At 35.8% G+C, this 25,533-nt stretch overlaps 1 protein-coding gene across 2 annotated transcripts in view; it reads right to left on the minus strand.

The window, feature by feature from the left end:
• Positions 1-25,533, minus strand: part of DMXL2 (Dmx like 2) — a 181,059-nt gene that overhangs the window by 13,655 nt on the left and 141,871 nt on the right. For both annotated transcript variants that reach the window (XM_018054197.1, XM_005685773.3), the window contains exons 24-33: positions 20,248-21,329; positions 19,654-19,845; positions 16,447-16,523; positions 14,818-14,945; positions 11,663-11,911; positions 7,732-7,910; positions 3,231-3,361; positions 2,676-2,761; positions 2,065-2,266; positions 932-1,049 (exon numbers count right to left, since the gene is read on the minus strand). In XM_018054197.1, coding sequence (XP_017909686.1) covers positions 932-1,049; positions 2,065-2,266; positions 2,676-2,761; positions 3,231-3,361; positions 7,732-7,910; positions 11,663-11,911; positions 14,818-14,945; positions 16,447-16,523; positions 19,654-19,845; positions 20,248-21,329 — 2,444 coding nt within the window. The remainder of the gene's footprint in view (positions 1-931; positions 1,050-2,064; positions 2,267-2,675; positions 2,762-3,230; positions 3,362-7,731; positions 7,911-11,662; positions 11,912-14,817; positions 14,946-16,446; positions 16,524-19,653; positions 19,846-20,247; positions 21,330-25,533) is intronic.

A 25,533-nucleotide genomic window follows, 5' to 3' on the forward strand; every position in this document is an offset into this window, starting at 1 on the left:
AGAGGCAATTCTATTTTCTACCTTGGGAAACTAAACCACATGGTTAGTTTCCCTCTTGGTGTGAAATATAATTCATTTTTCTTTTCTCACTGTTTTTGCCAAATCTTTAATCACATCTTACACTCAGAACACTCTTCAAATTGCTCATTAGCTCATTAAATAACCAAACGGACTGAAATGCTTATATAAACCATCTGCGTACCCCTCATTTTATAACGAGATCATTTTAAGGTCGAAAGTGCCACTCTCTCAAATTCATGATTCTTCTTGAACCCTGTATGGCATTACATTACTAACTTATATTTAGCTTAAAAATCACCATGCAATGTAGAATCTCTGCCTCACTTTTTAGGTGGGAGGGGGGTTCATGTTTGGGAACGCATGTAAGAATTAAAGATTTTAAAATTTAAAAAATAAAAAATAAAGTTAAAAAAAAATAAAATAAAAAAAATAAAAGTAATTTCCTTCATCTCACATTTGGTATTTCTGTAGTTTAATCTCTCTCACAAAATTATCTTGAGTTTGTTGCTTCTACAGTTTATCCTGTTCATTTCTAAATGCTAAGTAAATAAAGGGTTATGCGGTATTTTCAATTAAATGATATTTGGAGAATCATAACATAGAGTATACTCATTTATATATTAAATTCCCTAAGCCATCCCTCACAATGTTTGTTACATGTAAAATCCCAATGGCAAATATTAGAAAGGACATATCAACTTTCATTTAATTACACAGGATTTATCCAAGGACCTATGTTGTTTCATTGTTATGAAATAAAAATTATCTGAAGTTTGGTACAATGTTACCTATGATGTATGAAAGATAATGAGTTCAAACCAAAAGTAAATTTCAAATAAATCAAGCACTAGAATCATTAGAAATGTTAAAACTAAATGAAAATTATGAGAGATTTTTTTCCCCATAATACCTCACTCTGCTTTCTTTTCTTAGTGAAAATATATCTCATGAATGTCTCTTGAAGTACTTCTTGTTTAACAAGGAAATGCCAAAGTCGTTTGACTGGAAGTGCAGAAGAATCCCGGGATCTAGTTAAAAATAAAAAAAACAAAAAAAATGTATCACACTATTTTAGTATAGAGAAAATGTTTCATTATTTGCAGATGATTTTTTAAAACCTTCATTATTGCAAAGAAAATATAGCATTAAGCTCAACAAAATTTAATGTTTCACTTTGAATTTTTAGTTCTATAAACTGTTCCTTCATCTGGCAATTAATTCTCTAATTGATCATTCTCCAAATGGACAAGCTGAGCTGAGAGTCAAATGAATCTCTTTTTATTCTCTTTTTAAATTATCCCTTAGGTTGGATCTGATGGTTATAGCATATCACCAATGAATATAAAGTCCCACATTTAATTTTTAACAGCCTAACAAACTAAAAAGCCTTGCTCTTTCAAGTTTATGAGCAATACTCTACATCATGGTCAGCTGCCTCAAAAACAGGATGCTGCTTATCAAAAGTGGCTTCCCAGGTAGCATTAGTGATAAAGAACCCATCTGCCAAAAGACAAGAAATAAGAGGTTCAATCCCTGAAGGAAGGGATGGCAACCCATTCCAGTATTCCTGCCTGCAGAATCCCATGGACAAAGGATCCTGGTGGGATATAGTCCATGGGCTAGTAAACAGTCAGACATGACTGAAGTGACTTAAGCGCATAGCACACAGATGAACAGATAGAAGATCAAAACATCAATAAAAAAAACTTACTGTGTTTAGCATTAAATTACAGACAAAAGGTCAGTAGCATCTTATTTGCATATGTAGACTGTTATCCCAAAGCATTTAAGACTTCTTAAAATGATGACAAAAATAAAGGTTTCTTCCTGATTATAAAATTGTCTATTGAAGTATACGTAATAGGGGAAAAATAATTTTCTATCCAGAATTCAGATATTTTCTTTGGCATATACTGCTAGAAATGGGACTGCAAATTCAAGGTCATGCATGGTTTAAAGGCTACTGGCATAATATTGTGCCAAACTGTCTTCCAGAAAGGTTAAGCCAAGCTACCCTTATTAGCATTATAAGAGAATTCTTACTTGAATGGAGTATTTTCAGGTTCTAGCATTGCTTTATTTCGAAGACTAGCTGGTCCAGCTCCAACTGAAAGGTCAGTTGGATATGTGTTGATATAGTTGGGGGGAGGACCTTCAAAATGATCCATTTTCTCTTGTAAGATCTGCTCCCAATTCTCCAAGTTTTTAATCACAGCAATACCTAATGGTGATGTTACAGGCAACTCTAAAATGTAATAGGATATATTTTACTTTGATTAAAGATGTTGACCATCCCCACATATTTACAAAATCCACATTGTTAGAGCCGAAACATCTGAAAATAGAAATAAATCTGAAAATGTTAATCTAATATCATTTGGATAATTAATGCTTTGAACAAAAGACCAGCTTTCTAATGAGCTGAGAAAATGTTCCGCTTCTACAGGCTGGTTTCCTGCTTTTTCTTCCAACCTTCCAGGTAGTCAGTAATTCTTGCCATGTGAACTAAAAACCACACACTGGAACCTAAGATAAACAAGACACCTCATAACATCTCCAATGCAGTTTTTTTTTTTTTTTCCAGTTCTTTTATATGGATCTTGTAACAAGAAACTTGGTAATTATTAGCATTAATTTTCAAATTCCAAACTTACCAGAAAATTCCAATCCAGCAATGGGAAAGAAATTCCTGACATTGTGAAGTGCAAGCTTAACCATTGTCAAATGTAGAAGAGCCCAGCTGTTCGAACAGAATAAAAAAAATTCACCTTAACTGAAAACTAAATTCATGAGAACATAGTACTGTGTCAATTGTTTGGCCCAATCTCCCACCCAGAAAATAAGCTGTTTTTTCCTAACCATTTACTATTAAAAAAAAAAAAATAGTACTTTTGCAGTACAGTATCTGAAAATAAAAGATATGTAACAATGGAAAGGGTTTTATTACACAGCCACATGGAATCTAACAGCATATCAATAAATTACATATTTTCTTACTAAAAATGTTTTTGCCAGCTATTCTTTGAAACAAGATGTGAAATACTCTACTATTTAGCAATTTACCTCGAAAGTAAAGAATTCCTAACCTGAAAGTGTAAGTCAATTCTTGTATAAATTCATGATATAACAGTAATGTTGCTTAAAACCAGTAATATCAGGAATTTTTACAAAAGAAAAGGCAGAAAAAAAAAGAAGAAAGCCTCATTTACCTATAGGAGTTAGGGTCTTGGTGCTCCTGTATCTGTATATCTGAAAAAAAAGCATCATCTTCTTCTTCATCACTATGAATGCTTTCATCAGAATCATATATAACTCCACTATCAGACAAAGGGAGAAATGGCTGCAATAAAATGTGAAGTTATTTTTGAATGTATAATTGGGTTATTTTTATCCTAACTTAATAATGAGCCACTTAATAGAGTGGTGTCAATCTAAATTAAAATTTTCTTTTGAAAATTATACCAGACCTGGGAAAGTCAATAAACCAAGTTAAAACTCTCAGATTCAATAACAGCTACATACAACACAAATATTTTTTAAATTAATAGTCTTTTTCTTATATATCAGCAACAACTAGTTCAAAAACTCTGAAGAAAAAAAAGTAATTAAGAAACATAATACCAAAGGAAAAACTTGATGAAAACTGTGAGAGCTACGGTGAAGGAAATTACAAATCCCTTTAAAATCTAAATAAGGAGACTGAAGCATTAAAAATAATGATTCTTTAATTTATGTGTTTTAGGTAATTGCAATAAAAATTTCCACAGGGATTTCTTTCCCTTTTTTGAAACTTGATAGTGACTGTAAAGTTCACAGGGAAGAAAAAAATAGGTAAGATTAGCTGAGAAATCTGTCTAAAGTGGAAGATAAGGTTTCTTAGTGAATATTAAAATCAGTAATTAAAACAAGTGCAGTCTAGCAATTGATCGATGGGAAAATATAGTCCAAGAAGAGTATATAAATAAGAAATTAATCGTATGACACAGGTAACATCTTAAGTTGTTGGGAGGGAAGGAAAGACAACTACTTGTAAGGGTGGGAAGAGAGGATAAGGAGGGCACTAAAGTCTGATTCTCACTTCACTCTAGATGAACAGGAGAGTTAAAAGTTAAAAAGAATGAGGAGGAGGAGGGAACAAAGGAAGAGGAGAAGATAACAAAAGCAAACATTTATTAGTGGGAAGAACTTCGCTTAAAAACAATGTAACATCATTTTATAAAAGTATGGATAGACATGACTAAATAAACTTAAAACTTCTGTATGTTAAAAACACAAACAGAATTAAAAGGCAAATAAACTTGGAAAAGTATCACAAGTAAGATAAATTGCTAATATCCTTACTAAATAGTTCATTCAAAGTAAGAAAAATATTACAGTTCTAATAGATAATTTAGTTAAGAACATGAAAAGTCAGTTCCTCAAAGTAGAGAACCTAATGGCTATAGATTCATTAACATTTTTATATCACTATAACAAGAAATAAAAATTTAACCAAATTGACAAAAACGAAAAAGGAATACTTAATAACAGTAAAGTCATATGTGTGCTCACTATTCTCAGAGTATAAATCAGTAATCTGGAGATATGTATCAAAAGCCTTTGACCCAGTACTTCTTAATTACATAATCAGAATGTGAACAGGCTTTTCAAAACAGATTATTAATCTCAGCATTATTTATAAAAATGAAAAAATAAATATAGCAAAACGCTAATAGGAAAAATGTAAACTATAACATACTCACCAAACTGAATAGTTATTTCACATGGTTCACATTTTGAGATAGATTATTAATACCTATTTTTTTAATAATTTTTGAAAATTCAACATTTGATCAGCTAAGTCAAAATGTGATCCTTTAAAAGGACACACTGTCTATGCAGCAACAGCTCCAAAGTATTTTTGGGCAGTTTGATACCTTTTATATCTGAAGTAGCCTTACCAGAAAAGAGAAAATCTAAAATTGACAAAGTAGTATTTTTAAGACTTCCAAATGATAAATGATTTTAACAAACAAAATTTGCCTCAAACTAATAAACTTAAAATCTGTAGGGCAAATAAAAATGCCCCCTTCCTTTTGAACCTCCTTTCCACCTGCCACCACATCCCACCCTCTAGGTTATCACAGAGCACCAGTTTGAGCTCCCTGCACCATATAGCAAATTCCTACTGGCTATCTATCTTACATATGGTAATATGTTTCAATACTACTCTCTCCATTCATTCTACCCTCTTCTTCATTCACTGCGTCCACAAGCCCATTTTCTATGTCTTCATTGCTGCCCTGCAAATAGGTTCTTCAGTAACATCTTTCTAGATTCCATATACACACATTAATACAAGATATTTTTCTCTTTCTGACCTACTTCACACTGTAAGATAGACTCTAGGTCCATCCACCTCACTAGAACTGACTTGTATGTGTTCCTTCTTATGACTAAGTAATACTCCATTGTATATATGTACCACAACTTCTTTATCCATTCATCTGTCGATGGATACCTAGGCTGCTTCTGTGTCCTGGCTATCATAAGTAGTGCTGCAGTGAACACTGGGGTACATGTATATTTTTCAATTATGGTTTTCTCAGGGTATATGCAGAGAAGGCAACGGCACCCCACTCCAATACTCTTGCCTGGAAAATCTCATGGATAGAGGAGCCTGGTAGGCTGCAGTCCATGGGGTCGCTAAGAGTCAGACATGACTGAGTGACTTCACTTTCACTTTTCACTTTCATGCATCGGAGAAGGAAACGGCAACCCACTCCAGTGTTCTTGCCTGGAGAATCCCAGGGACGGGGGAGCCTGGTGGGCTGTCGTCTATGGGGTCACACAGAGTCAGACAAGACTGAAGTGACTTAGCAGCAACAGCAGCAGCAGCAGGGCATATGCCCAATAGTGGAACTGTTGGGTCATATGGTAGTTTTATTCCTATTTTTTTAAGGGATACTGTTTCTCTATAGTGGCTGTACCAACTGACATTCCCACTAAGAGTGTAGGAGGGTCCCCTTTTCTCCACACCCTCTCCAGTGCTCATTGTCTGTAGACTTTTTGATGATAGCCATTCAGACTGGTGTGAGATGATACATCATTGGAGTTTTGATTTGCATTATAAAATTTCCAGCAGATCCTTGCTTCAAGCCCTTGACATCTGAAATAGTTGGATACTTGATGAGGAAATTTAACTTGCTTCCAAAATTATAAAAATATCAGCTTTATAAAATGTATCTATTCATGGAGGTACTTTCTCTAATTTGGGATCAAAATGTAAAATGTTTACACAGGATAACTGCAGTGGATTAAAATATTCAATACATAAAACATGTTTAAATCCATAATAACAAAAGTCACTTGCTTCCTCTGAAGGATGCCAGAGAATCAACTCATCACTTTGAAAACTGGTACAAAAAGCAAAGAATAAAGCATTTATCCTGTATTTCTCTTTCAAAATGCACTTCAGGTTAACCAAATAGGATGAATAAGGAAGTATTTCAGCAAATAAATAAAACTCCCCAAATTTACAATAAGGGATTCAGGCCAAGATCATCAATTAACATCCCAAAAAAGAATGTATCCTGGTGGAAATACACAAAACCACCTAAGAAGAAATCCTGTACTCCCTTTTCCCTACCTAATCATGGTGGAATGTGATAATGTCTCTAAATTTAACTCTGACTTTACAGAAAAACAGAAAATCAGAGGAATATGGTCAAAAGACCAAACACGGGGATGCCATCAGAAAGCCACTGAAAAATTTTAAATGACAAATTCTGGGGCAAAAAAAAGGGGCAGGGGTAAATTTAACAAAGTGAGGTGGGGTAGAACCTACAGATTAAAAGAGATTTAAGACATATCAACCAACTGTAATATACGAATCATTCTGGATCCTGATTTAACAAACCAACTGTTCAAAAACATTTAAGGTATAATGGGGGAAAATGTGAACATTCTCTGGATACTTGATAGTAAAGAACCATGTGTGAGTGTATGTGTATGTAAATGTGAGTGTTTATGTGTGTGTCTGTGTGAGACAGAGATAATGCTCGTGTGTTACTGGTTCAAAACACTTCTTTTTAAAAAATACATAATGAAATATTTATGAATGGAATTTCAGGTTTGGATTTGCTCCCAAACAATCTTGGGAGTGGGAAGAATTATAATGCAACAGAGGTAAAGAAGGAAACCTGTCAATAGAACGTGAAGTACTCAAAAAACCAAGTGCATAAAAGCACACACCAAGCACTGTACAAAATGGGACTATGTAGGATCTAGTCACCATGAGTATTCTGATCCCCAGAGAAGTTCCCTCTGCTTTGGAGAAACAGATATGTCATGGGGCCTCATGAAACCCATGGTCTAATGAAACTCTCAAATATCCATCCACCTTCTCCTGCTCTAATTTCATGCTGACCAAGGTAACTACTGACAATCAGAAGGGATGCTAGATGGTAGATACAAGTATTCCAGTCCCTAGAAAAGGATGATGCTGATTATGTTAGTAAACTGAGTTCTGGTTTATACTTAGGTCCCATATGATTTTAATTTGTGTCAACCATATCATATTTGTGTCTGATCATTTCTGAATGATTATTCAGCTTCTGGAGTTGAGAGATGAAATGTCTAAACTATGGTGATTCAACCCAGAAGCTGCCCCATCATTCCTATGTGATGCAAACAGACAGACATACAGAATGCATTCCTCAGGCCCCTTACCTTTGCAACAAAATAATCCCACATACTAAGTTCAGGAGGAATAAACTTTTCTTTGTAAGATGGTCTTTCTGCAGGCACAGGTGGTGGGGTAGTGTCCTTTACAGGTCTTCCAGGGACCAGCATTCTCATGTTAAACCTCCTACGGTGTTTATCTATGTCTTCAGAAGGAACAGGAGGTGCTGAATTTAAAGACAGGAAAAAAAAAATCCCATTATTTTCCATTATTAATTCAAAGAGTTGACCTTTCTTTTCAGCCTTGAAAAGAACATTCTTGCCATGTTTTTAGTTTCCACTAAATTACTTGTATCTGTGCTTGTAAACTTTTCTAGTCACTGCATCAGTTTTTAAGCAATCGTGACAGAGACACAGACGAGGATAGACTATAAAAGATTAACTTGCAATGAAGCAGCCTATGTGCCATTAATAGACAGAATAAGGATTCAAGCAATTCTATATACAACGTATCAAATAAATGATGTATATTCAACAAGTAGTAAGGAGAGTACATGAGGGATTATTTCTGGATATGCTGTTCAAGAAAGAGTCACTGAATGAATATGCAGGATACAAAGCATGTCTTAAAAGAAAAGCACAGGCTCAATGTGAAAAGAGGAAATTGACACCAGAAACAAATGATCAATGGCTTGGCTAAATGAGGAATAATTTTCTTTTGCTAGACAGGTGGTCAGGGAAGGGAGTAACAAGGATACTCTGGAGTTAGGCATGGACTAGCCTGTGGATAGAAAGCTGGGAGCTCATCCTGTGGGCCATTCTCATGAAGGCATCTTGAATGAGGCACATGATGAGATAAAATCTGCACGATCAATGAGGATGGTACGGCCTGAACTAGCACAGTAGGTGGTAAAGACTGAAAGGAAGGTTTAGATGTGAGAAATACATTAAAAGGAATATCAAAAGAATTCAGGACTAATTGGATATGAGATATCCAGGAAGTCAGCCTGGTCCTCTCCTGAGGCTCCCTGTTACAGAAAATAATAATTTTATCTCTCTTTGATGAACATGACCACTTTTCACTCTGTCCATCACTAGGCTATACCACTTTTATCTTTTTCTAATTGAGGTGGAATTTACATAAAATTAACCATTTTACAATGTACAGTTCAGTGGCCTTTAATACATTCATACTGTTGTGCAACCAATATCCCTATCTAGCTGCAAAGTGTTCTCACCATACCAAATGAAAACCCCACACTAATCAAACAATCACTCGCCATTCCTCCCTCCCCCTAGCCCATGGCAACCACCAATATGCTTTCTGTCTCTACGGATCTACCTATTCTGAATATTTCATATAAATGGAAGCATGCACTGTGTGACCTTTTGTGTCCGGCTTCTTAAACTAAGCATCATATTTTTAAGGTTCATGCTGGTTACAGCATGTGTTAATATTCACTCTTGTTTATGCTGGATTACGTTCCATTGTACTTATACACCACATTTTGTTTATCCATTCACTCTTGATGGTAACCCACAACTATCTTTCTTTTGGGAGAAGACTTTATTTTTCTTTTTAATTTTTACAACGTTATGTTGGTTTCAACCACACAACAACGCAAATCAGCCATAATTATACATACATCCCCTCCCTCCCTCGCCTCCCTCTCCTCCCCCTGTCCCATCCCTCCAGGTCGTCACAGAGCACCAGAGTGGGCTCCCTGTACTACACAGCAACTTCTCACCAGCTGCTCATCTTACACCTGATGGTGTATGTATGGTGACGTTCCTTTCTCCATTTGCTCCACGCTCCCCTCCCCCACTGTGTCCACAAGTCCATTCTCTACATCTGCATCTCCACTCCTTCCCTGGAAACAGGTTCATCGGTAGCATTTTTCTAGATTCCATACGTATGTGTTAATATACCATATTTGTTTTTCTCTTTCTGACTTACTTCACTATGTATAATAGGCTCTAGGTTCATCCACCTCACTGGAACTGATTCAAATTTGTTCTTCACAATTATCTTTTAAGTGGCTATTCCCACAGCCTCCCACATGGGCTCCCTACTTTTATTCTTTCACACAGACTATTTTCCACACAGCAATTAGAGTGGGTCTTTTGAACATCTAAATCAGATTACATCACTCTTCTGCTTAAAATCCTCTAGTAGTTTCCTATCTTCCTTTAGAATAACAGTGATAATAAATGACCCATGAAGCCTCCAGTTGCTCATCTCATCTCTGACCACATCCCCTGGCTCAGGATAGCCATCTGGCCTATACGACGGTTCCTGGAAAAAGTCAAATTAGTCCAATCTCATGACTTTTGCGCTCACTTCTCCATCTGCCTGAAATGCTCTGGCCCCAGATATCTGCACAATCTGATCCCTGACTTCCCTAGGACCCTAATCAAATGTCATCTATTCAGAAATGTGTCTTCTGACCACCCTAACTAAACTCTTCCCACCCTCTTTCCCCTCATCATTCTCTGTCTACTCACTCTGTTGTATTTTTGTTGTAGCTCTTACCATACCTGAAATACTATCATTTGCTAATTGTGTGTTTACCTCTCCTAGGTGTGAGCTTCATGAAGGTATGGAGTTCTCTGTTTTGTTCACCATACCCCAAGGGCCTGGCATATGGCAGGTTAAGTGAATGTAAACATGAATATGTCCTCAGAAGTTTAAGCACGATGATTTGATGAGTGAATTACCATGAAACAATAACAGTAAACTCAGGAAGAGAAAAGAAGTGACTTGGGAGGAAAACGTTTAAATTTACAGTGGATTACAACTGGATAGGAAGATGGAGACGAGTCATATCCATATATAACAGGAGTGGAGACATGGGAGTCAGCAAGATCATCTCTCTTACTTTGATTTACATGGGAACTTATTCATTTGATTCCATCTTGGGCACCAAGGACACAGGTTAGAACCTGTGCCTTTAGCTAGTGGCTCTCTGGGCCACTATCTCATCATCTGTAACATGACCATTTCTATGGATGAATTAAGACAGGCAATTTCTGTGTTACAGCACCAAGGCGGAAAACGTTCCCATGGCATCGGTCTATATCTTACCATCCTACCATCTTAAAAAGTGGACTAAAAATATAATCTCATCCATAAGAAAAAAAAAGAGCACAGAAAATGGAATTCAAAAACCATGTGCATGATTGGAACAGCCTGAGTATGACCATGAGCTTAATCTGAAGCTAACTGCTGGTATACTCTGTAAGAACTAGGAGGATTTATCTAAATCTTCTCTACTTAAAAACTGTTTTTAAAAGTTTTAAAAAATAAGTGTGATATCTTAAAATAAAAGCTAAGAAAAGAAAGTGGGTTGCAAAAAAAATAATTCTCAATTAATATTTCTACCTTTTAAACAAACACTGCTAAAGAAAGTTCTAAAGAATACTGACTAGGATACAGATTAGCTTACTATTCCATAGTTAAGAAATCTTTAACTTTTCATGCTATGTTACAGATAACACCCTTGATGCTTTTACTTACTGCAATCAACAAACCCTGAGTGTTTTTCTTATGTATGCCTATATATCATGGCAATGAGTTCAGACCTAACTCAACTGTGTGCAGTACGGAAAGTCCAAAAATCTTAGCCCAGTTATTTATGATAATGACCAAAACTTATTAAGAAAGCTTTTATAAACTCAAAATCACCATGATAAACTATAAAAAATAAAAACTATCCTTTTCCATGACCTCATTCCTCAACACTGTTTCCTCACTTAACTTTACCTTTTTTTTCTTTTTTATTCTTTTCAAATTTATCAAAAAATGTTAAACTGAAACTGTACTCTTTATTCTAATATGAGATTATTTATTATTCCAAGAGTGATTATACATTAAACATCACTGATTTTCAAAACAAAAATTCTTAAAACATTTAAAAAATCTTTAAGAAACTATTTATACTTATATACAATATACTTATTGTTATCAAATTTATCTTACCTGAAATATTTTCAGATTGTCTTTGAGGCTTCACAACAAGTTTCACACCTCCTCCAAAAACAGCAGCCCACATTCGGTTATTTAATGGGTGAGCTGCAAGTCGAAACAATTCATTGGAAGAATTTGTGGCAAGAGCATGTATCAATAAACTCAAGTACACAGCGACAACAGCTTCACACAACAAAATATTCAATTTTGGTTGGTCTTCATCTTGGGCTGAACTCAAGAGATTAATAAGTGAACTCACACCTGTAAGGGTATATAATATTAAAAGAAGTATATCAGCATAAAGCTCCAGAAGAGAAACAAATCCAAATCTGCAATTAAACCACAATTATGTATCTATATTATACTATATATATAGTATCAATATACACACATGGACATATATATATATGTGTGTGTGTGTGTGTATATATATCTCCACAGTTTTAGTCCACTTATGCATGCAGGCTCAGTTGCTTCAGTCGTGTCCAACTCTGCGACCCTATGAACTGTAACCCACCAGGTTCCTCTGTCCATGGGATTTACCAGGCAAGAATACTGGAGTGGGTTCCCATTTCCTTCTCCAGGGGATCTTCCCAACCCAGGGATTGAACCCAGATCTCTTACATCTCCTGCAAAGCAGGAGATTCTGGGTTCAATTGCAGAGTCAGGAAGATCCCCTGGAGAAGGAAATGGCAAACCACTTGAGTATTCTTGTCTGGAAAATCCCATGGACAGAGGAGACTGGCAGGCTATAGTCCACGGGGTCACAAGAGTTAGACACGACTTAGTGACTAAATCACCATCCACAGTTTAAACAAAATAAATGACAGAAATGGCTTATAACCTACAGAATAAAACAAGAATCCATTCATCCACACTAAAATAATAAATGACTGAATAAACAAAAAGAAAAGAAAGCTCTTCCTTATAGCACAATTTCAACTAATAGGTAGAAGGAAGCATGGAATTAGAAAATCACCACTGAGTCATCTCCACAGTTATATTTGATTCAGGCAGGAGTCATCACTGAACATTATAATTAGCAGGTAAAAGTATGACATTTTACACAATCCTCAAACACTCTCTTCAAAAGATACTTCTGAATTGCAAAGGAGAATAATTTTACAAAGGAGAAATCTGGCAGAAACGACCACACGAAGTGGTCAGAGTTAATGGCACCAGTGCTGGGACCAAAGTGGCATCATGTGCCTCTTGCTATTTTGCACTGAGAAGGGTACAATCTCTCTTCATAACCTGAATCTAATGTTAACATCAGAAAACCCAAACATAAGAACATTCTAAAAAATAATTGGCTAGTACTCTTTCAAAGTGTCAAAGTCATGAGAGACAAAGAAAGGAGGACTGCATATTGGAGGAGATTCATGAGCCAATACAACTAAGAATACAACATGGAAGACCTCAGCGAGATGACAGGTGAAACTGCCAAAAAAAAAAACCCTACAGGTTAGACAACAGTATTGTATCAATATTAAGATGCTGAATTTCCTAACATATCCTGAATTTTCATAACAATATTAAGTTTAATAAGAGAATGCCTATTTTTCAGTTCAGTTCAGTTCAGTCGCTCAGTCGTTTCTGACTCTCTGCGACCTCATGAATCACAACACGCCAGGCCTCCCTGTCCATTACCAACTCCCAGAGTTCACTCAAACTCATGTCCATCGAGTCAGTGATGCCATCCAGCCATCTCATCTTCCGTCATCCCCTTCTCCTCCTGCCCCCAACCCCTCCCAGCATCAGGGTCTTTTCCAATGAGTCAACTCTTCCCATGAGGTGGCCAAAGTATTGGAGTTTCAGCTTCAGGATCAGTCCTGCCAATGAACACCCAGGACTGATCTCCTTTAGGATGGACTGGTTGGATCTCCTTGCAGTCCAAGGGACTCACAAGAGTCTTCTCCAACACCACAGTTCAAAAGCATCAAGTCTTCTGTACTCAGCTCTCTTCACAGTCCAGCTCTCACATCCATACATAACCACTGGAAAAGCCATAGCCTTGATAAGACGGACCTTTGTTGGCAAAGTAATATCTCTGCTTTTTCATATGCTATCGAGGTTGGTCATAACTTTCCCTCCAAGGAGTAAGCGTCTTTTAATTTCATGGCTGCAATCACCATCTGCAGTGATTTTGGAGCCCAAAAAATAAAGTCTGACACTGTTTCCACTGTTTCCGCATCTATTTCCCATGAAGTGATGGGGCCAGATGCCTATTTTTAGGAAAGATAAACTGATATGTGTAAAGGGGCATCATGTCTGCAACTTATCCTCAAATATTTCAGAAAAAAGTATACATATATCCACACAGACACACAATACATGAGGGAGAGAGGAGGAATGAATGGTAAGGCAAGTATGGTAAAATGTCTACGCTGGGAAATTTGGGTGAAGATTATACAAAAATTCTTTGTGCCATTTTTGAAACTTCTACAAGTTTGAAATTACTTCAATAAAAAGTCTAAACAACAATGTTTTGAGAGACTTATGTATAAAAGAATTTTAAATACACACTCTGAGTCTGTCACTTCCTCTACTGCCCCTCTTTACAAAGATCATTAACTTGTAATCATAGATATAGATTATGAGTAGAAATTTATAAAACTACAGTAAAACTTAAATGACATGGCAAATGAGGAAAGGATGTTGAGAGCAGAGGTTTGAAATAACTGATACTGAGAGTAAGAAAGAGCTAACCAGAGGAAAAGGACTGGCAGACACCATGACCTATGTGTCACAGGACCTATGTGTCACTCCTGTCCTACATATATACTGACACTCTTGAGAATGACTATATTCTGATACATCTGTGAAAAAACCTGTGTGATATTGGCTCTCTAAGACTCTAACTCAGGATGTCTAAGGAAAAGAAACACAACTGTGCTCACCCTTGGGAAAGATGTTAAACCTTGCTTTTTTATGCTGGTCAGCACAGCTGGTTTTTGAAGCCTTAACTTTCTGAATCTTCAGACAACATTACAGTACTTAAGAATTCCTAATCCATGGCAGAAAATATCATCAGAAACAAACAAATAAAAAGTGATTCACCAAATCCACAAACAACAACAATCAGGGAACCAGTTAGTAGGTTTGTAAAAAAGGAGTTTCCAAATAGAAAATATAAACAAAAATAAGAACAGCACTCGAGTTCTCACCGGGCCATTGAGCAGGAGAAGAATTTGGTGTTGCATGTTCTTCAATGCTTTCTGTCCTTAGTCTTCGACGATCACTTAAAAGAAGGCCTTGATAAGCCATTCCTGTAAACTGGTTTCCTTCTGTTTGACTGCCAAACCAAACAAAATTCCGTTATTTATCGTCCACAGAGCTAATAAGCAAGTATACCTTAAACACACTTTTTAAATAACTGTAGCAAAAACAAAACTCTTAAAACTGAATTCAATGTTCCAATAATAACTTATTTCAGAAAGTTTAATTAGTTATAAATATTTATTGATAGTTTTTTAAAACAAAATACCAAATGTTCTATTTGGGCAGATGACATTTAGTCTTTAAAACCTTTCCCAAATGCCACTTAAAACTTAAAAATCTTTTCCATATTCACTTATTTGTATTTTAAAAGTCTGCTGTAAGGAGATTACTGTTGGTACGAGGAATATCAGAAACTTTCAGCAACTATTTTCTTGTATTCTTAGTCCTGCCAAGCTGTGCAAGCTCAATTCTGAATTAAAAGGTCAACTAAAATCTGCAGGAAACTATTTTAGAAAAACCAAATCCTAAAGTCAAATATGCCCAAATATTTACTTTCCTCATCTTTATGGAGTGGGGAAATACAAAAGAAGAAAATAAATCTGACTTCTCAGAGAGTCAATCACAGCCTAAGAACTAGAAAAGATATATTTAAACAAAAAGTATTTGGATTCTCATCTGGCACCATTTTAAGCAGTGACTGATATCAAACAAATTGTCTTTGATCATTAAGGTGATCACTGTCAACTAAATAAACTCTTTTTCTTATTTTTACTTCCTAGTTTTGAGAGTTCACTTAGACATGCCCTTACTAGGCTAACATCAGAGTTAGGCCATTTTGAGAGTTAACTCCTTATGCAATAACAGTCTTCCCACAAGAGGCTGCTGAATTTATAAGAAAAAAAAAATCTAGATAAATGTTTAATATACATTTAATGCGATTCTATTTATAGTACAAACTTTTCATTTATTAACATAATTCATTTAAGTCTAGGTCATCTTTCTGACTGATTCAATTTCTTACTACTTATATTGCCCTGGTCGTTAAAATATAAAGTATACACTGATGAAGGCAATTAGACATTTAACAAAATTTCAAACCATTACATCACTTGATAAAAGTTTATATCACTTTTAAAGACTGATACCGAAACAGGTAAGTAAAATTGATTTTAATAATTCAATACTAGGAATGTACTTTATCATTTTTCAAAAGTTTTTCCTCTTCCAACTGAAAAGCAAACAAACAGGAACTGATCTAATGCCAAAGGAATAGTTCCTAAGGGAGAAAAAAATTAGAAAACTTCATATTATGTTACTTTGGATAATGGATACTTTTTTTGCAAACAAAAAGAAGATGGTGATGATAATTTTCCTTTACTGTTTGTCATTTTCTATTTGTCTCTGTTGTTACTAGGTGATTGCTAAACAATTATTTTCTCATTCTCATAAAGTACACACGGTGGTCATACTCCAGGATTTTTCAGTCCCTTGGAAGCAGAACCTTAATATAACTGTGGTACAGTTTAATGCTTTTGCTGTATAAATACTATTTGGGTGATTTTTTTTTTTTTTACCTGTAGCTATGACTGTCACATAATGCTTGGTAAATTGATGCAGAAAGTGATGCTGCTAATGAATGAAGTGTGTGCACCTGAAACCAAAACAGCCACAATTACATTTCGTACTGATATTTCTACAAACAGTAGTAGGTTAAAGATCAGAAAATACCCAAGAAACTAGCAATATCATAAATAAGACTAGATCCTACATGAGACTACTAACTCTGCCTTAAAGCTTCTAAATTAACACTCACCTAATTTAATATGCATTCTTACAACAAAGTTGATTTATACACATATTTATCAAATATTTGTTATGTGAGCCTGCCGTTTTGCAGGCCTTGAGCAAAGTCTCACATTGCTGAGACTGTCCTAGCCTGCTAATGAATAGCTTAAATAGTAATACTAAAAAAAAAAAAACAGAACCAAAATTAGCAGATAATTTTCAGAGCTTTTATTTAAACTTGCCTTATGAAGTTCCTCTTGATGAAACTGAAGAACTGATCTTATCAATAAGAATGAATTAAATGTTTAGAAAATGTATAAATCACTGTGTGAAATGGTTAATTTTCCAGAAAGCAAGACATCCACTTAAAAATAATGCAGTCTGAAATTTTTAAATTTTGATAGTTTAAAAAATTATCAATATAATATAAAAACCTACAATGCCACGCTGAATCAACACTTTGACTCATACAATCTTAAAATCTGAAGGGATCTTAGAAATAGTTTCATGCTTTTTCAAAGCTTATCCAAATTTTCAGGAACTAGAAATGTTAACTTAGACTAAATTAAATGCTAACTTAATTATGAGCATTGAATGAATTTTCTACTTTTCCATATTCACCTAACAAATAATTTAAGTAATCTCAACAGAGGCTTCCCCAGGTAGTGCTAGTGGTAAAGATCATGCCTGACAATGCAGGAGATGAAAGAGACATGGGTTCGATCCCCAGGTCAGGAAGATCCCCTGGAGGAGGGCATGGCAACCCACTCCAGTGTTCTTGTCTGCAAAATCCCATTGACAGAGGAGCCTGGTCCACAGAGTCGCAAAGAGTTGGACACACCTGAAGCGACTTAGCATGCATGCAATAAGATGACATGACCAGCAAAGCTTGGGTTCTTCAGAAACACACACTACCAGAGACTGAATGTGCATTTCATACAAAAAAAATTTTAAAGAAAAAATGCTGGGGAACTGAACTGACATCAGCCACTGGAACTGGAAAAAGCACAGGCTAACACAGAGTCTGAGTGAACTCCGGGAGATGGTGATGGACAGGGAGGCCTGGCGTGCTGCGATTCATGGGGTCGCAAAGAGTTGGACACGACTGAGCGACTGAACTGAACTGAACTGAACACAGAGGAAGTTTGATCAACTCTCCAGATCCTGCCATACTCCCTAGGGTTTCTTAGCATCTACCTGCTTCTACATTTTCAGCATCAGATATAGTTTTAACTTGGGGTAGTTAATTCTATATATTGTCACCCTGCTTATTTACTTATATGCACAGTACATCATGAGAAACGCTGGGCTGGATGAAGCACAAGCTGAAATCAAGATTCCTGGGAGAAATATCAATAACCTCAGATATGCAGATGACACCACCCTTATGGCAGAAAGTGAAGAACTAAAGAGCCTCTTGATGAAAGTGAAAGAGGAGAATGAAAAAGTTGGCTTAAAGCTCAACATTCAGAAAACTAAAATCATGGCATCCAGTCCCATCACTTCATGGCAAGTAGGTAGGGAAACAGTGGAAACACTGCCTGACATTATTGTTTTGGGCTCCAAAATCACTGCAGATGGTGACTGCAGCTATGAAATAAAAAGACGCTTACTCCTTGGAAGGAAAGTTATGAGCAACCTAGACAGCATATAAAAACCAGAGACATTACTTTGCCAACAAAGGTCCGTCTAGTCAAGGCTATGGTTTTCCTGTGGTCATGTATGGATGTGAGAGTTGGACTATAAAGAAAGCTGAGCACCAAAGAATTGATGCTTTTGAACTGTGGTGTTAGAGAAGACTCTGGAGAGTCCCTTGGACTGCAAGGAGATCCAACCAATCCATCCTATAAGAGATCAGTCCTAAGTGTTCAATGGAAGTACTGATGTTGAAGCTGAAACTCCAAAACTGTTGCCACCTGATGTGAAGAGCTGACTCATTTGAAAAGACCCTGATGCTGGGAAAGACTGAAGTCAGGAGGCGAAGAGGACGACAGAGGATGAGATGGTTGGATGGCATCACCGACTCTGTGGAGATGAGTTCGACTAAACTCTGGGAGTTGGTGATAGACAGGGAGGCCTTGTATGCTGTCGTCCATGGGGTCGCAAAGAGTCGGACACAACTGAGCGACTGAACTGAATTCTGTCCATATTCTCATTACCCTGAACTACTGCAGTTTCTAACAAAACAAAATCCTCAGGCAGATAGCAATGAGACTGCTTTTGCTGGGACCACTTCTAATCAGTCATGGTTTTCCCTAAGATACTTCCTGAACTTATATTTTCATAATATCCCAGCATGTAAGGAACAGTTATAAATATTTCTACATAATGATCCATTTAAATGAGATGGGGATCTAAAGGAATATATGTTAAGAATACTTTATAGAAAATGAATTAATTTCTACCAAAAAAGTATCTGCCTGTCTTAAAGGAAGACAGTAACTTTTCCACAAGTAAGAAGAAACTATTATATTAGATTCAGGTGTACAGCATAGTGGTTCAATATTTTTATAGATAATTCTAAAATAATGGTTATATTTTCCTGTGCTATATCTTTGTTGCTTAATTATTTTATACTAAGTATTTTACACTTAATTGTTTATATCTCTTAACTCCCTACCCGTAACGTGCCCCCATACATATATGCACACTTTGTTAACCACTGTTTGTTTTCTATGTCTGTGAGTCCATTTCTATTTTGTTACATAGTCATTTTTTTTGATTCCACACATAAGTGATAACATACGGTATTTGTCCTTCTATCTGACTTATTTTACTTAGCATAATATTCCATCCAGTGTAGCAAATGGCAGAATTTCAAGAATGCTTACTTTCAAATTACATTCACTGGACAAACAGTCTTGAACTGATCAGACTCAGAAGGCAGCAAATAAGAACACTTTAAATATTTCTTCTAAGTTCAAACCAGAAGAGAAGTATAACTTATTTACCTTCTCAGTGTGCACAATACCAAATGATCATAAACTTTACATTACCTTCACATCTTCAATACTGGGATGAGGCGGTGTTTTCATCTGAACAATAGTATAGAGTATATCATGGATGTGATTATTTAAGTACAATACAGGATTAGCTATGACTGTTTTTGTTGAAGCAATACTTGCTGAAAGCAGAGGTAGAGTGGTAGGCAGTGGTAGTGGAGACTGGAGTTGCTTCACTGTAGTTTCCTGTGAGTGACAGTAGGTTATTTTTTCCAAAGTGGTTAAAATGCCAAGGAGGAAAAAAACAATTAAAAGTTATATGATAAAAACACTGGCAGTAAACATGAGTAAAAGCAATATGTTAATGTACTTGCTCATTCTACAAAAACTGGCATACTAGGTACTATGCGTGATGCAAAAGGTATAGAGATGAGTTTGACACAGCTGTGCTCTCAAGCTTTTAGCCTACTTCTATTTATCAAAACTTTTGTCTAAAAATATGTATGCACAGTGTAAATATCTGCTTCTATGAATAGAGGAGCTGATCATGTTAAAATTAACTGGTAGAAAGAGCTTTAAAACTCTAAGTGAAAGAGTTACTGAAATTGTTAAAATAACCAAGATTGAGAACAAATGTAAGGTGGATACCTGCTGTGATTCTTGTAGCAAGAATTTGAGCTCCATTCGTACTGAGGCCAGACCACCACCTTGGGCTCCATGGAGGCTACAGTAACTAAGAAACACTCGAAGAAGGTCTTGGTTCTTGTGCAGCCATGACTTCCGTCTTTCCGCGTGCTCTCGTTTAGCCTGGAGTCTCCGCCTTTCTATCTGGTGTCGCTCATAGGAGCCAATATCTGGTTTGTCCACCTTCTCTTCCTGATCTAGAAGATCACTCTCTCCTTTGGAATACATTTTACTGGCATATTCTTTAATAACTGATTCATGATTACATATTTCATGCAAGGCAGCAATTTCCTTTTCAAGCCAGTTGTAGAGCTGAAATCTGAGTTTTCCTCCATCTACTTCATAACCAGTAGCCAATGTTCTTAGTTCAGTCATAAGGATCTTTAAACAAGCTCTGAATTTTAGTTGTTCAGCAATCACATCAACTTCAGTATCACCTTCAAGATGATCCTCTTCCTGAGGGGTCAATAACACATTAGAGTCTAGAGTTTTCTGATCTTCTTGTCTATCTTTTTTCCTGACATCTGTACCTTTCATTACTAAACCAATAGCATCTTCTTCCTCTTCTTCTAAGGCACTATCATGCTCTTCACCCCAATCAAGAGTAAGAGGTTCCTCTTCTATCCTTACGACTGGCTGACTCCAGTCAATCTGTGATGAAGTGACATTTGACCAATCAGTGCCAAAACTTATATCACTGTCACTCAGAGTTTTTGATTCTGAAGGTACATCATCCATCTTTTTAGAAATGAAGTCAGGCTGATCTTTTTTTGAGGGTAAGGCAGACACTTTGGTAACTTTTGGAATTTTGGAGAGTACCTCCAAGGCTAAAACAGGGCATCCAACTTTAAAATGAGCATTGGCTGTAGTAAAGAATAATTTTCTTTCTATGAGGTTAATTTTATCAACAAAGTTCTTCTCAGTTTTGAGACCTACAGTTGCCAAAGTTCCTTCAGGGGAGACAAGGTTTCTTCGAATAAGCAAAGGATGAGTTCGAAGGTAGTTGTAGAAACTAAACACCACTGGGTTACAAGACTTGATGATAACTATAGAAATCAAACAGAGACAATTGCAAGGTATGATGTTAATTTGTAATTATGTTACAAAAGAATAAAGTGTGTCAGCATTTCCTCAAAATAAAGGAAACTTATTAACCCAGGATTAGTTGAACTATGGTACATCCACACAATATAGCTGAAATTAAAATTTCCCTGTGATATCCAGAATATATTAAGTGAAAGAAGATTCAGAATAGCATATATAGTAAGCCATCTTTTATTTAAAAAATTAGAAAAATTAAAAACACATCTATACACACACACATTTTTTAATAGAAAAAGAATACACAATTTTTTTTCAACTGGTCCCCTAAAAAGGGAGAGTAAAACAGGGTAGAAAGATGAGGAAAGATGATAGATTCCTCTAAAAATACCTTCATTTTATTTCAAAACCACTTAACATTTTATATAATTCTAAAAGGAAATTTACTTTTTAAAAATTTACGATAAAAGCAAAATTACACAAATGATTCTTTGCATCAAGCTGGTACCATAATCACAAGACAGGAACTAAAAAGTGACTTAAAAATTTAAGTAATATGACTGACCATCCTGAGTCATATACACCATCAAAACAAAAAACTGAAAAAAAAAAAAAAAAAAGAAATGCTTCAACTGTTCTCAGTAACCATGCTGTTACAAAAATATCTGCATCATTACTCTGAAACTATTATATATATAATATAAAACAGCAAATAATTATGTTAATGTCATAAGCATCCAAGCTTTTCATGATACACATTTTTGAAATATCAGAACTCTATATCTGAAATTAGAAATGTCAGTGTGAACACATGTACCCCAGGGTGGAAAATTTTTCCTAGCTTCATTCATTGAAATAACCTAGGAACAATGGCCACACCTGTAGCAATGGGGATCCCTGTGTTCAGGCTGTGGTGTCTAAATATCACTCCCAACTAAAATGAACCAGGATTCTTTGGAGGATTGGTCATTTCCAGGTCTTGGGCAGGAGATGTATAAGATGAGCCTGAAACATCTTACCATACCAGAAAGCAAAGAAACTATCAAAGAAAAATGTCAAATTCAAGGACTTAAAGAGGCTCTGATAATCTGAGCATCCCTAATAATAACCAGCAAGATTAAAACACAACTCTATCTTAATCTGTGAATTCAAAATAACCTTAAAAAATGGAAGTTAATTGGTCACTTTTCTAGGATGCTAGAGAAGCAAGCTATTATTTTGAAAACTAGTAAATAAGAAGAATCAAACATTTATATTCCTTTTACTATGTATACGGCTGGAATTCAGTAATCAGGTCATTGCCAAGGGAGACTTACTCTACAGAAGCATTCCAGCTCAAAAAGTAAGGATAAAATGACAAATTTAGAATATTATCATTTTACAAAAACTAATAAAATAAGGGATGTAGATGGCAGTCACTGATAACTGTTAATTCCACAAAAAGCAAAATAAGCTGACACTATGAGTTCCCTGAGGGTTTCCCTGGTGGCTCAGACGGTAAAGAATCTGCCTGCAATGCAGGAGACCCAGGTTCAATCATTTGGATGGAAAGAAGAGAATGGTATGGCAACCCACTCCGGTATTCTTGCCTGAAGCATTCCATGGAGCACGCCATGGAAGCACGCCAGAGGAGCCTGGCATGCTACAGCCCATGGGGTCACAAAGAGTCAGACACAACTGAGCAACCAACACTTTCAAATGAGTTCCCTGGTGGAAGTGCTCTACCTATCTATTAAATATTTCTGCCAGAAAAAACTACCAAAATCCTCTAAAATCTTACTTACCAATTTATAGGAAATACAGAGAAACAGAGGGGGGCAAAAACATAAAATGAAACAACAAGAATACAACCAGCAAAATCTAAAACTCAGGAAACTACAGGATAAACAATCTGACTTCTTCAACAAATAAATCGGGGGGTGAGGCACACTGCAGTAACTAAATATGGATGAAAACTGACATAAGAGGCACCTCAACCAATCACAATACAGGCCTCATCTGGATCTTGGGTCAAACAAATCAACTGTATAAGATTTTATAAGACAACCAGGGAAATCTGAACACTGAGGATTTGATTACTCACAAAACTGTTATGTGTTACAACTGATATGTGCTATGTTTTTTAGAGTCTTTATTTTTTTAGAGATGCATGTTGCAATATTTACAGATGAAATGATCCGTTGGGTTTGCTTCAAAATATATCTATACAGTAAGTTCCCTACATACAAACCTTCAAACTGCAAACTTTCAAAGATGTGAACAGGCATTTGCATGTTTAGTTCACATGTTTGGTGCACTTTTCAAGATACCGTATAATTAAAAATGTTTTATTATTTTTTGTGTTTACGTATTATTTGTGTGAAAAATATTATAAATCTATTACAGTGCTGTATTAATACAGCTGATTGTGTTAGATGGGTATAACTCTTTATGTATACATTAAAATTTCCCCAATAACAACCTCTTAAAAGTTAACCTGGAAAATATTAAGAAATAAATAGAATCTTCCTTCTGTAAAAATGTGTACCTTTTATTAAAATTACTTGGGTAGCTCAGATATTTTTCTTCTAAAGGTTTTATTTCCTTTGCTTTAAAATTTTTTTTAATATTTATAGTCGTCCCCTCCTTGCCTGCAGTTTTGCTTCCTACAGTTTCAGTTACCCGAGGTCAACTGAGGTCCAAAAATATTCAATGGAAAATTCCAGAAGCAAACGATTCATAAGTTTTCAAATTGTGAGTTGTTCTGAGAAGTAAGATGAAATCTCACACCATCCTGCTCCATCCTCCCCAGGACAGGGATCATCATCCTTTGTCCAGAGTGTTCCATCCACTAGTCACTTAGTAGCCACTGTGATTATCAGATCCACTATCAGGGCATCAAGTGCTTGCATTCAAGTACCCTCATTTTATTTAATAACAAAGAGCCCCACATGCAAGAGTAGTGATGCTGGCAGTTCTTCTATGCCAAAGAGAAGCTGCAAGTGCTTCCTTTATATGAAAATTTGAAAGTTCTCTAGTTAGCAAGGAAAGCAAAAAATTCATAAGCCAAGGGTACTATGATCTATGGTCAGAAAAAAATCTTCTATCCACAAAATTGTGAAGAACGAAAAAGAAATTCATGTTAGTTTTTCTGTCACACTTCAAACTGCAGAAGTTATGGGCACAGTACATGATAAGTGCTTTGTTAAAATTGGAAAAGGCATTAAAACTGTACAATAAGATTCTGAGTGAGAAAACCCACATTCTCATCTTTCATTACAGTATATTGTTGTTATAATTGTTCTCTTTTATTAGTCACTGCTGTTAATCCCTTACTGTGCCTAATTTATAAATTAGACTTTATCTCATATATATATGAAAAAACATAGTTTATATAGGATGTGGTACTATCCACCATTTCAGAAATCCACTAGGGGTCCTAGAACATAATCCCTGTGGATAAGAGAGGACTACTGTATTAAATTATTACATTTCTTTTTGTAAAGAAGAAAGTAAAAAGTGAGCCTGAATCTCTTTATTCATTTAAGCTCTCTAAGTATTTAAAAATAACACATAAAATTATAACTAAGGAAAGTACAAAATGAAAGTAAAAGCTTGTATCTCTCCACTCCTATTCCTAAAAGGTAACCAGCGCCAATTTAGTTTATGATTTGTTCCAGAAAACAAAAAAGGGAGAGGGTGTGGGAAACCAGACACAGTCTGTGTGTGCACACAGTACGTGTGTGTGACATATGTACATAAATACAACAAGGACCATATTGGGTTTTTTCTTTTTTTTTTTTCTTTGCAAAAAAAAGGTTAATTACTTTACAACATTGTAGTGGGTTTTGCCATACATTGACATGAATCACCCATGGGTGTACATGTGTTTCCCATCCTGAACCCCACTCCCACCTCCCTCCCCATCCCATCTCTCAGGGTCATCCCAGTGCACCAGCCCTGAGCACCCTGTCTCATGCATCAAACCTGGACTGGTGATCTGTTTCACATATGATAATATACATGTTTCAATGCTATTCTCTCAAATCATACCACCCTTGCCTTCTCCCACAGAGTCCAAAAGACTGTTCTGTATATCTGTGTCTCTTTTGCTGTCTTGCATATAGGGTCATTGTCACCATCTTTCTAAATTCCATGGAATATTACTCAGCCATTAAAAGGAATACATTTGAATCAGTTCTAATGAGGTGGATGAAACTGGAGCCTATT

This window comes from Capra hircus, chromosome 10 (assembly GCF_001704415.2).
Source record: "Capra hircus breed San Clemente chromosome 10, ASM170441v1, whole genome shotgun sequence".
Taxonomy (NCBI): Eukaryota; Metazoa; Chordata; class Mammalia; order Artiodactyla; family Bovidae; genus Capra; species Capra hircus.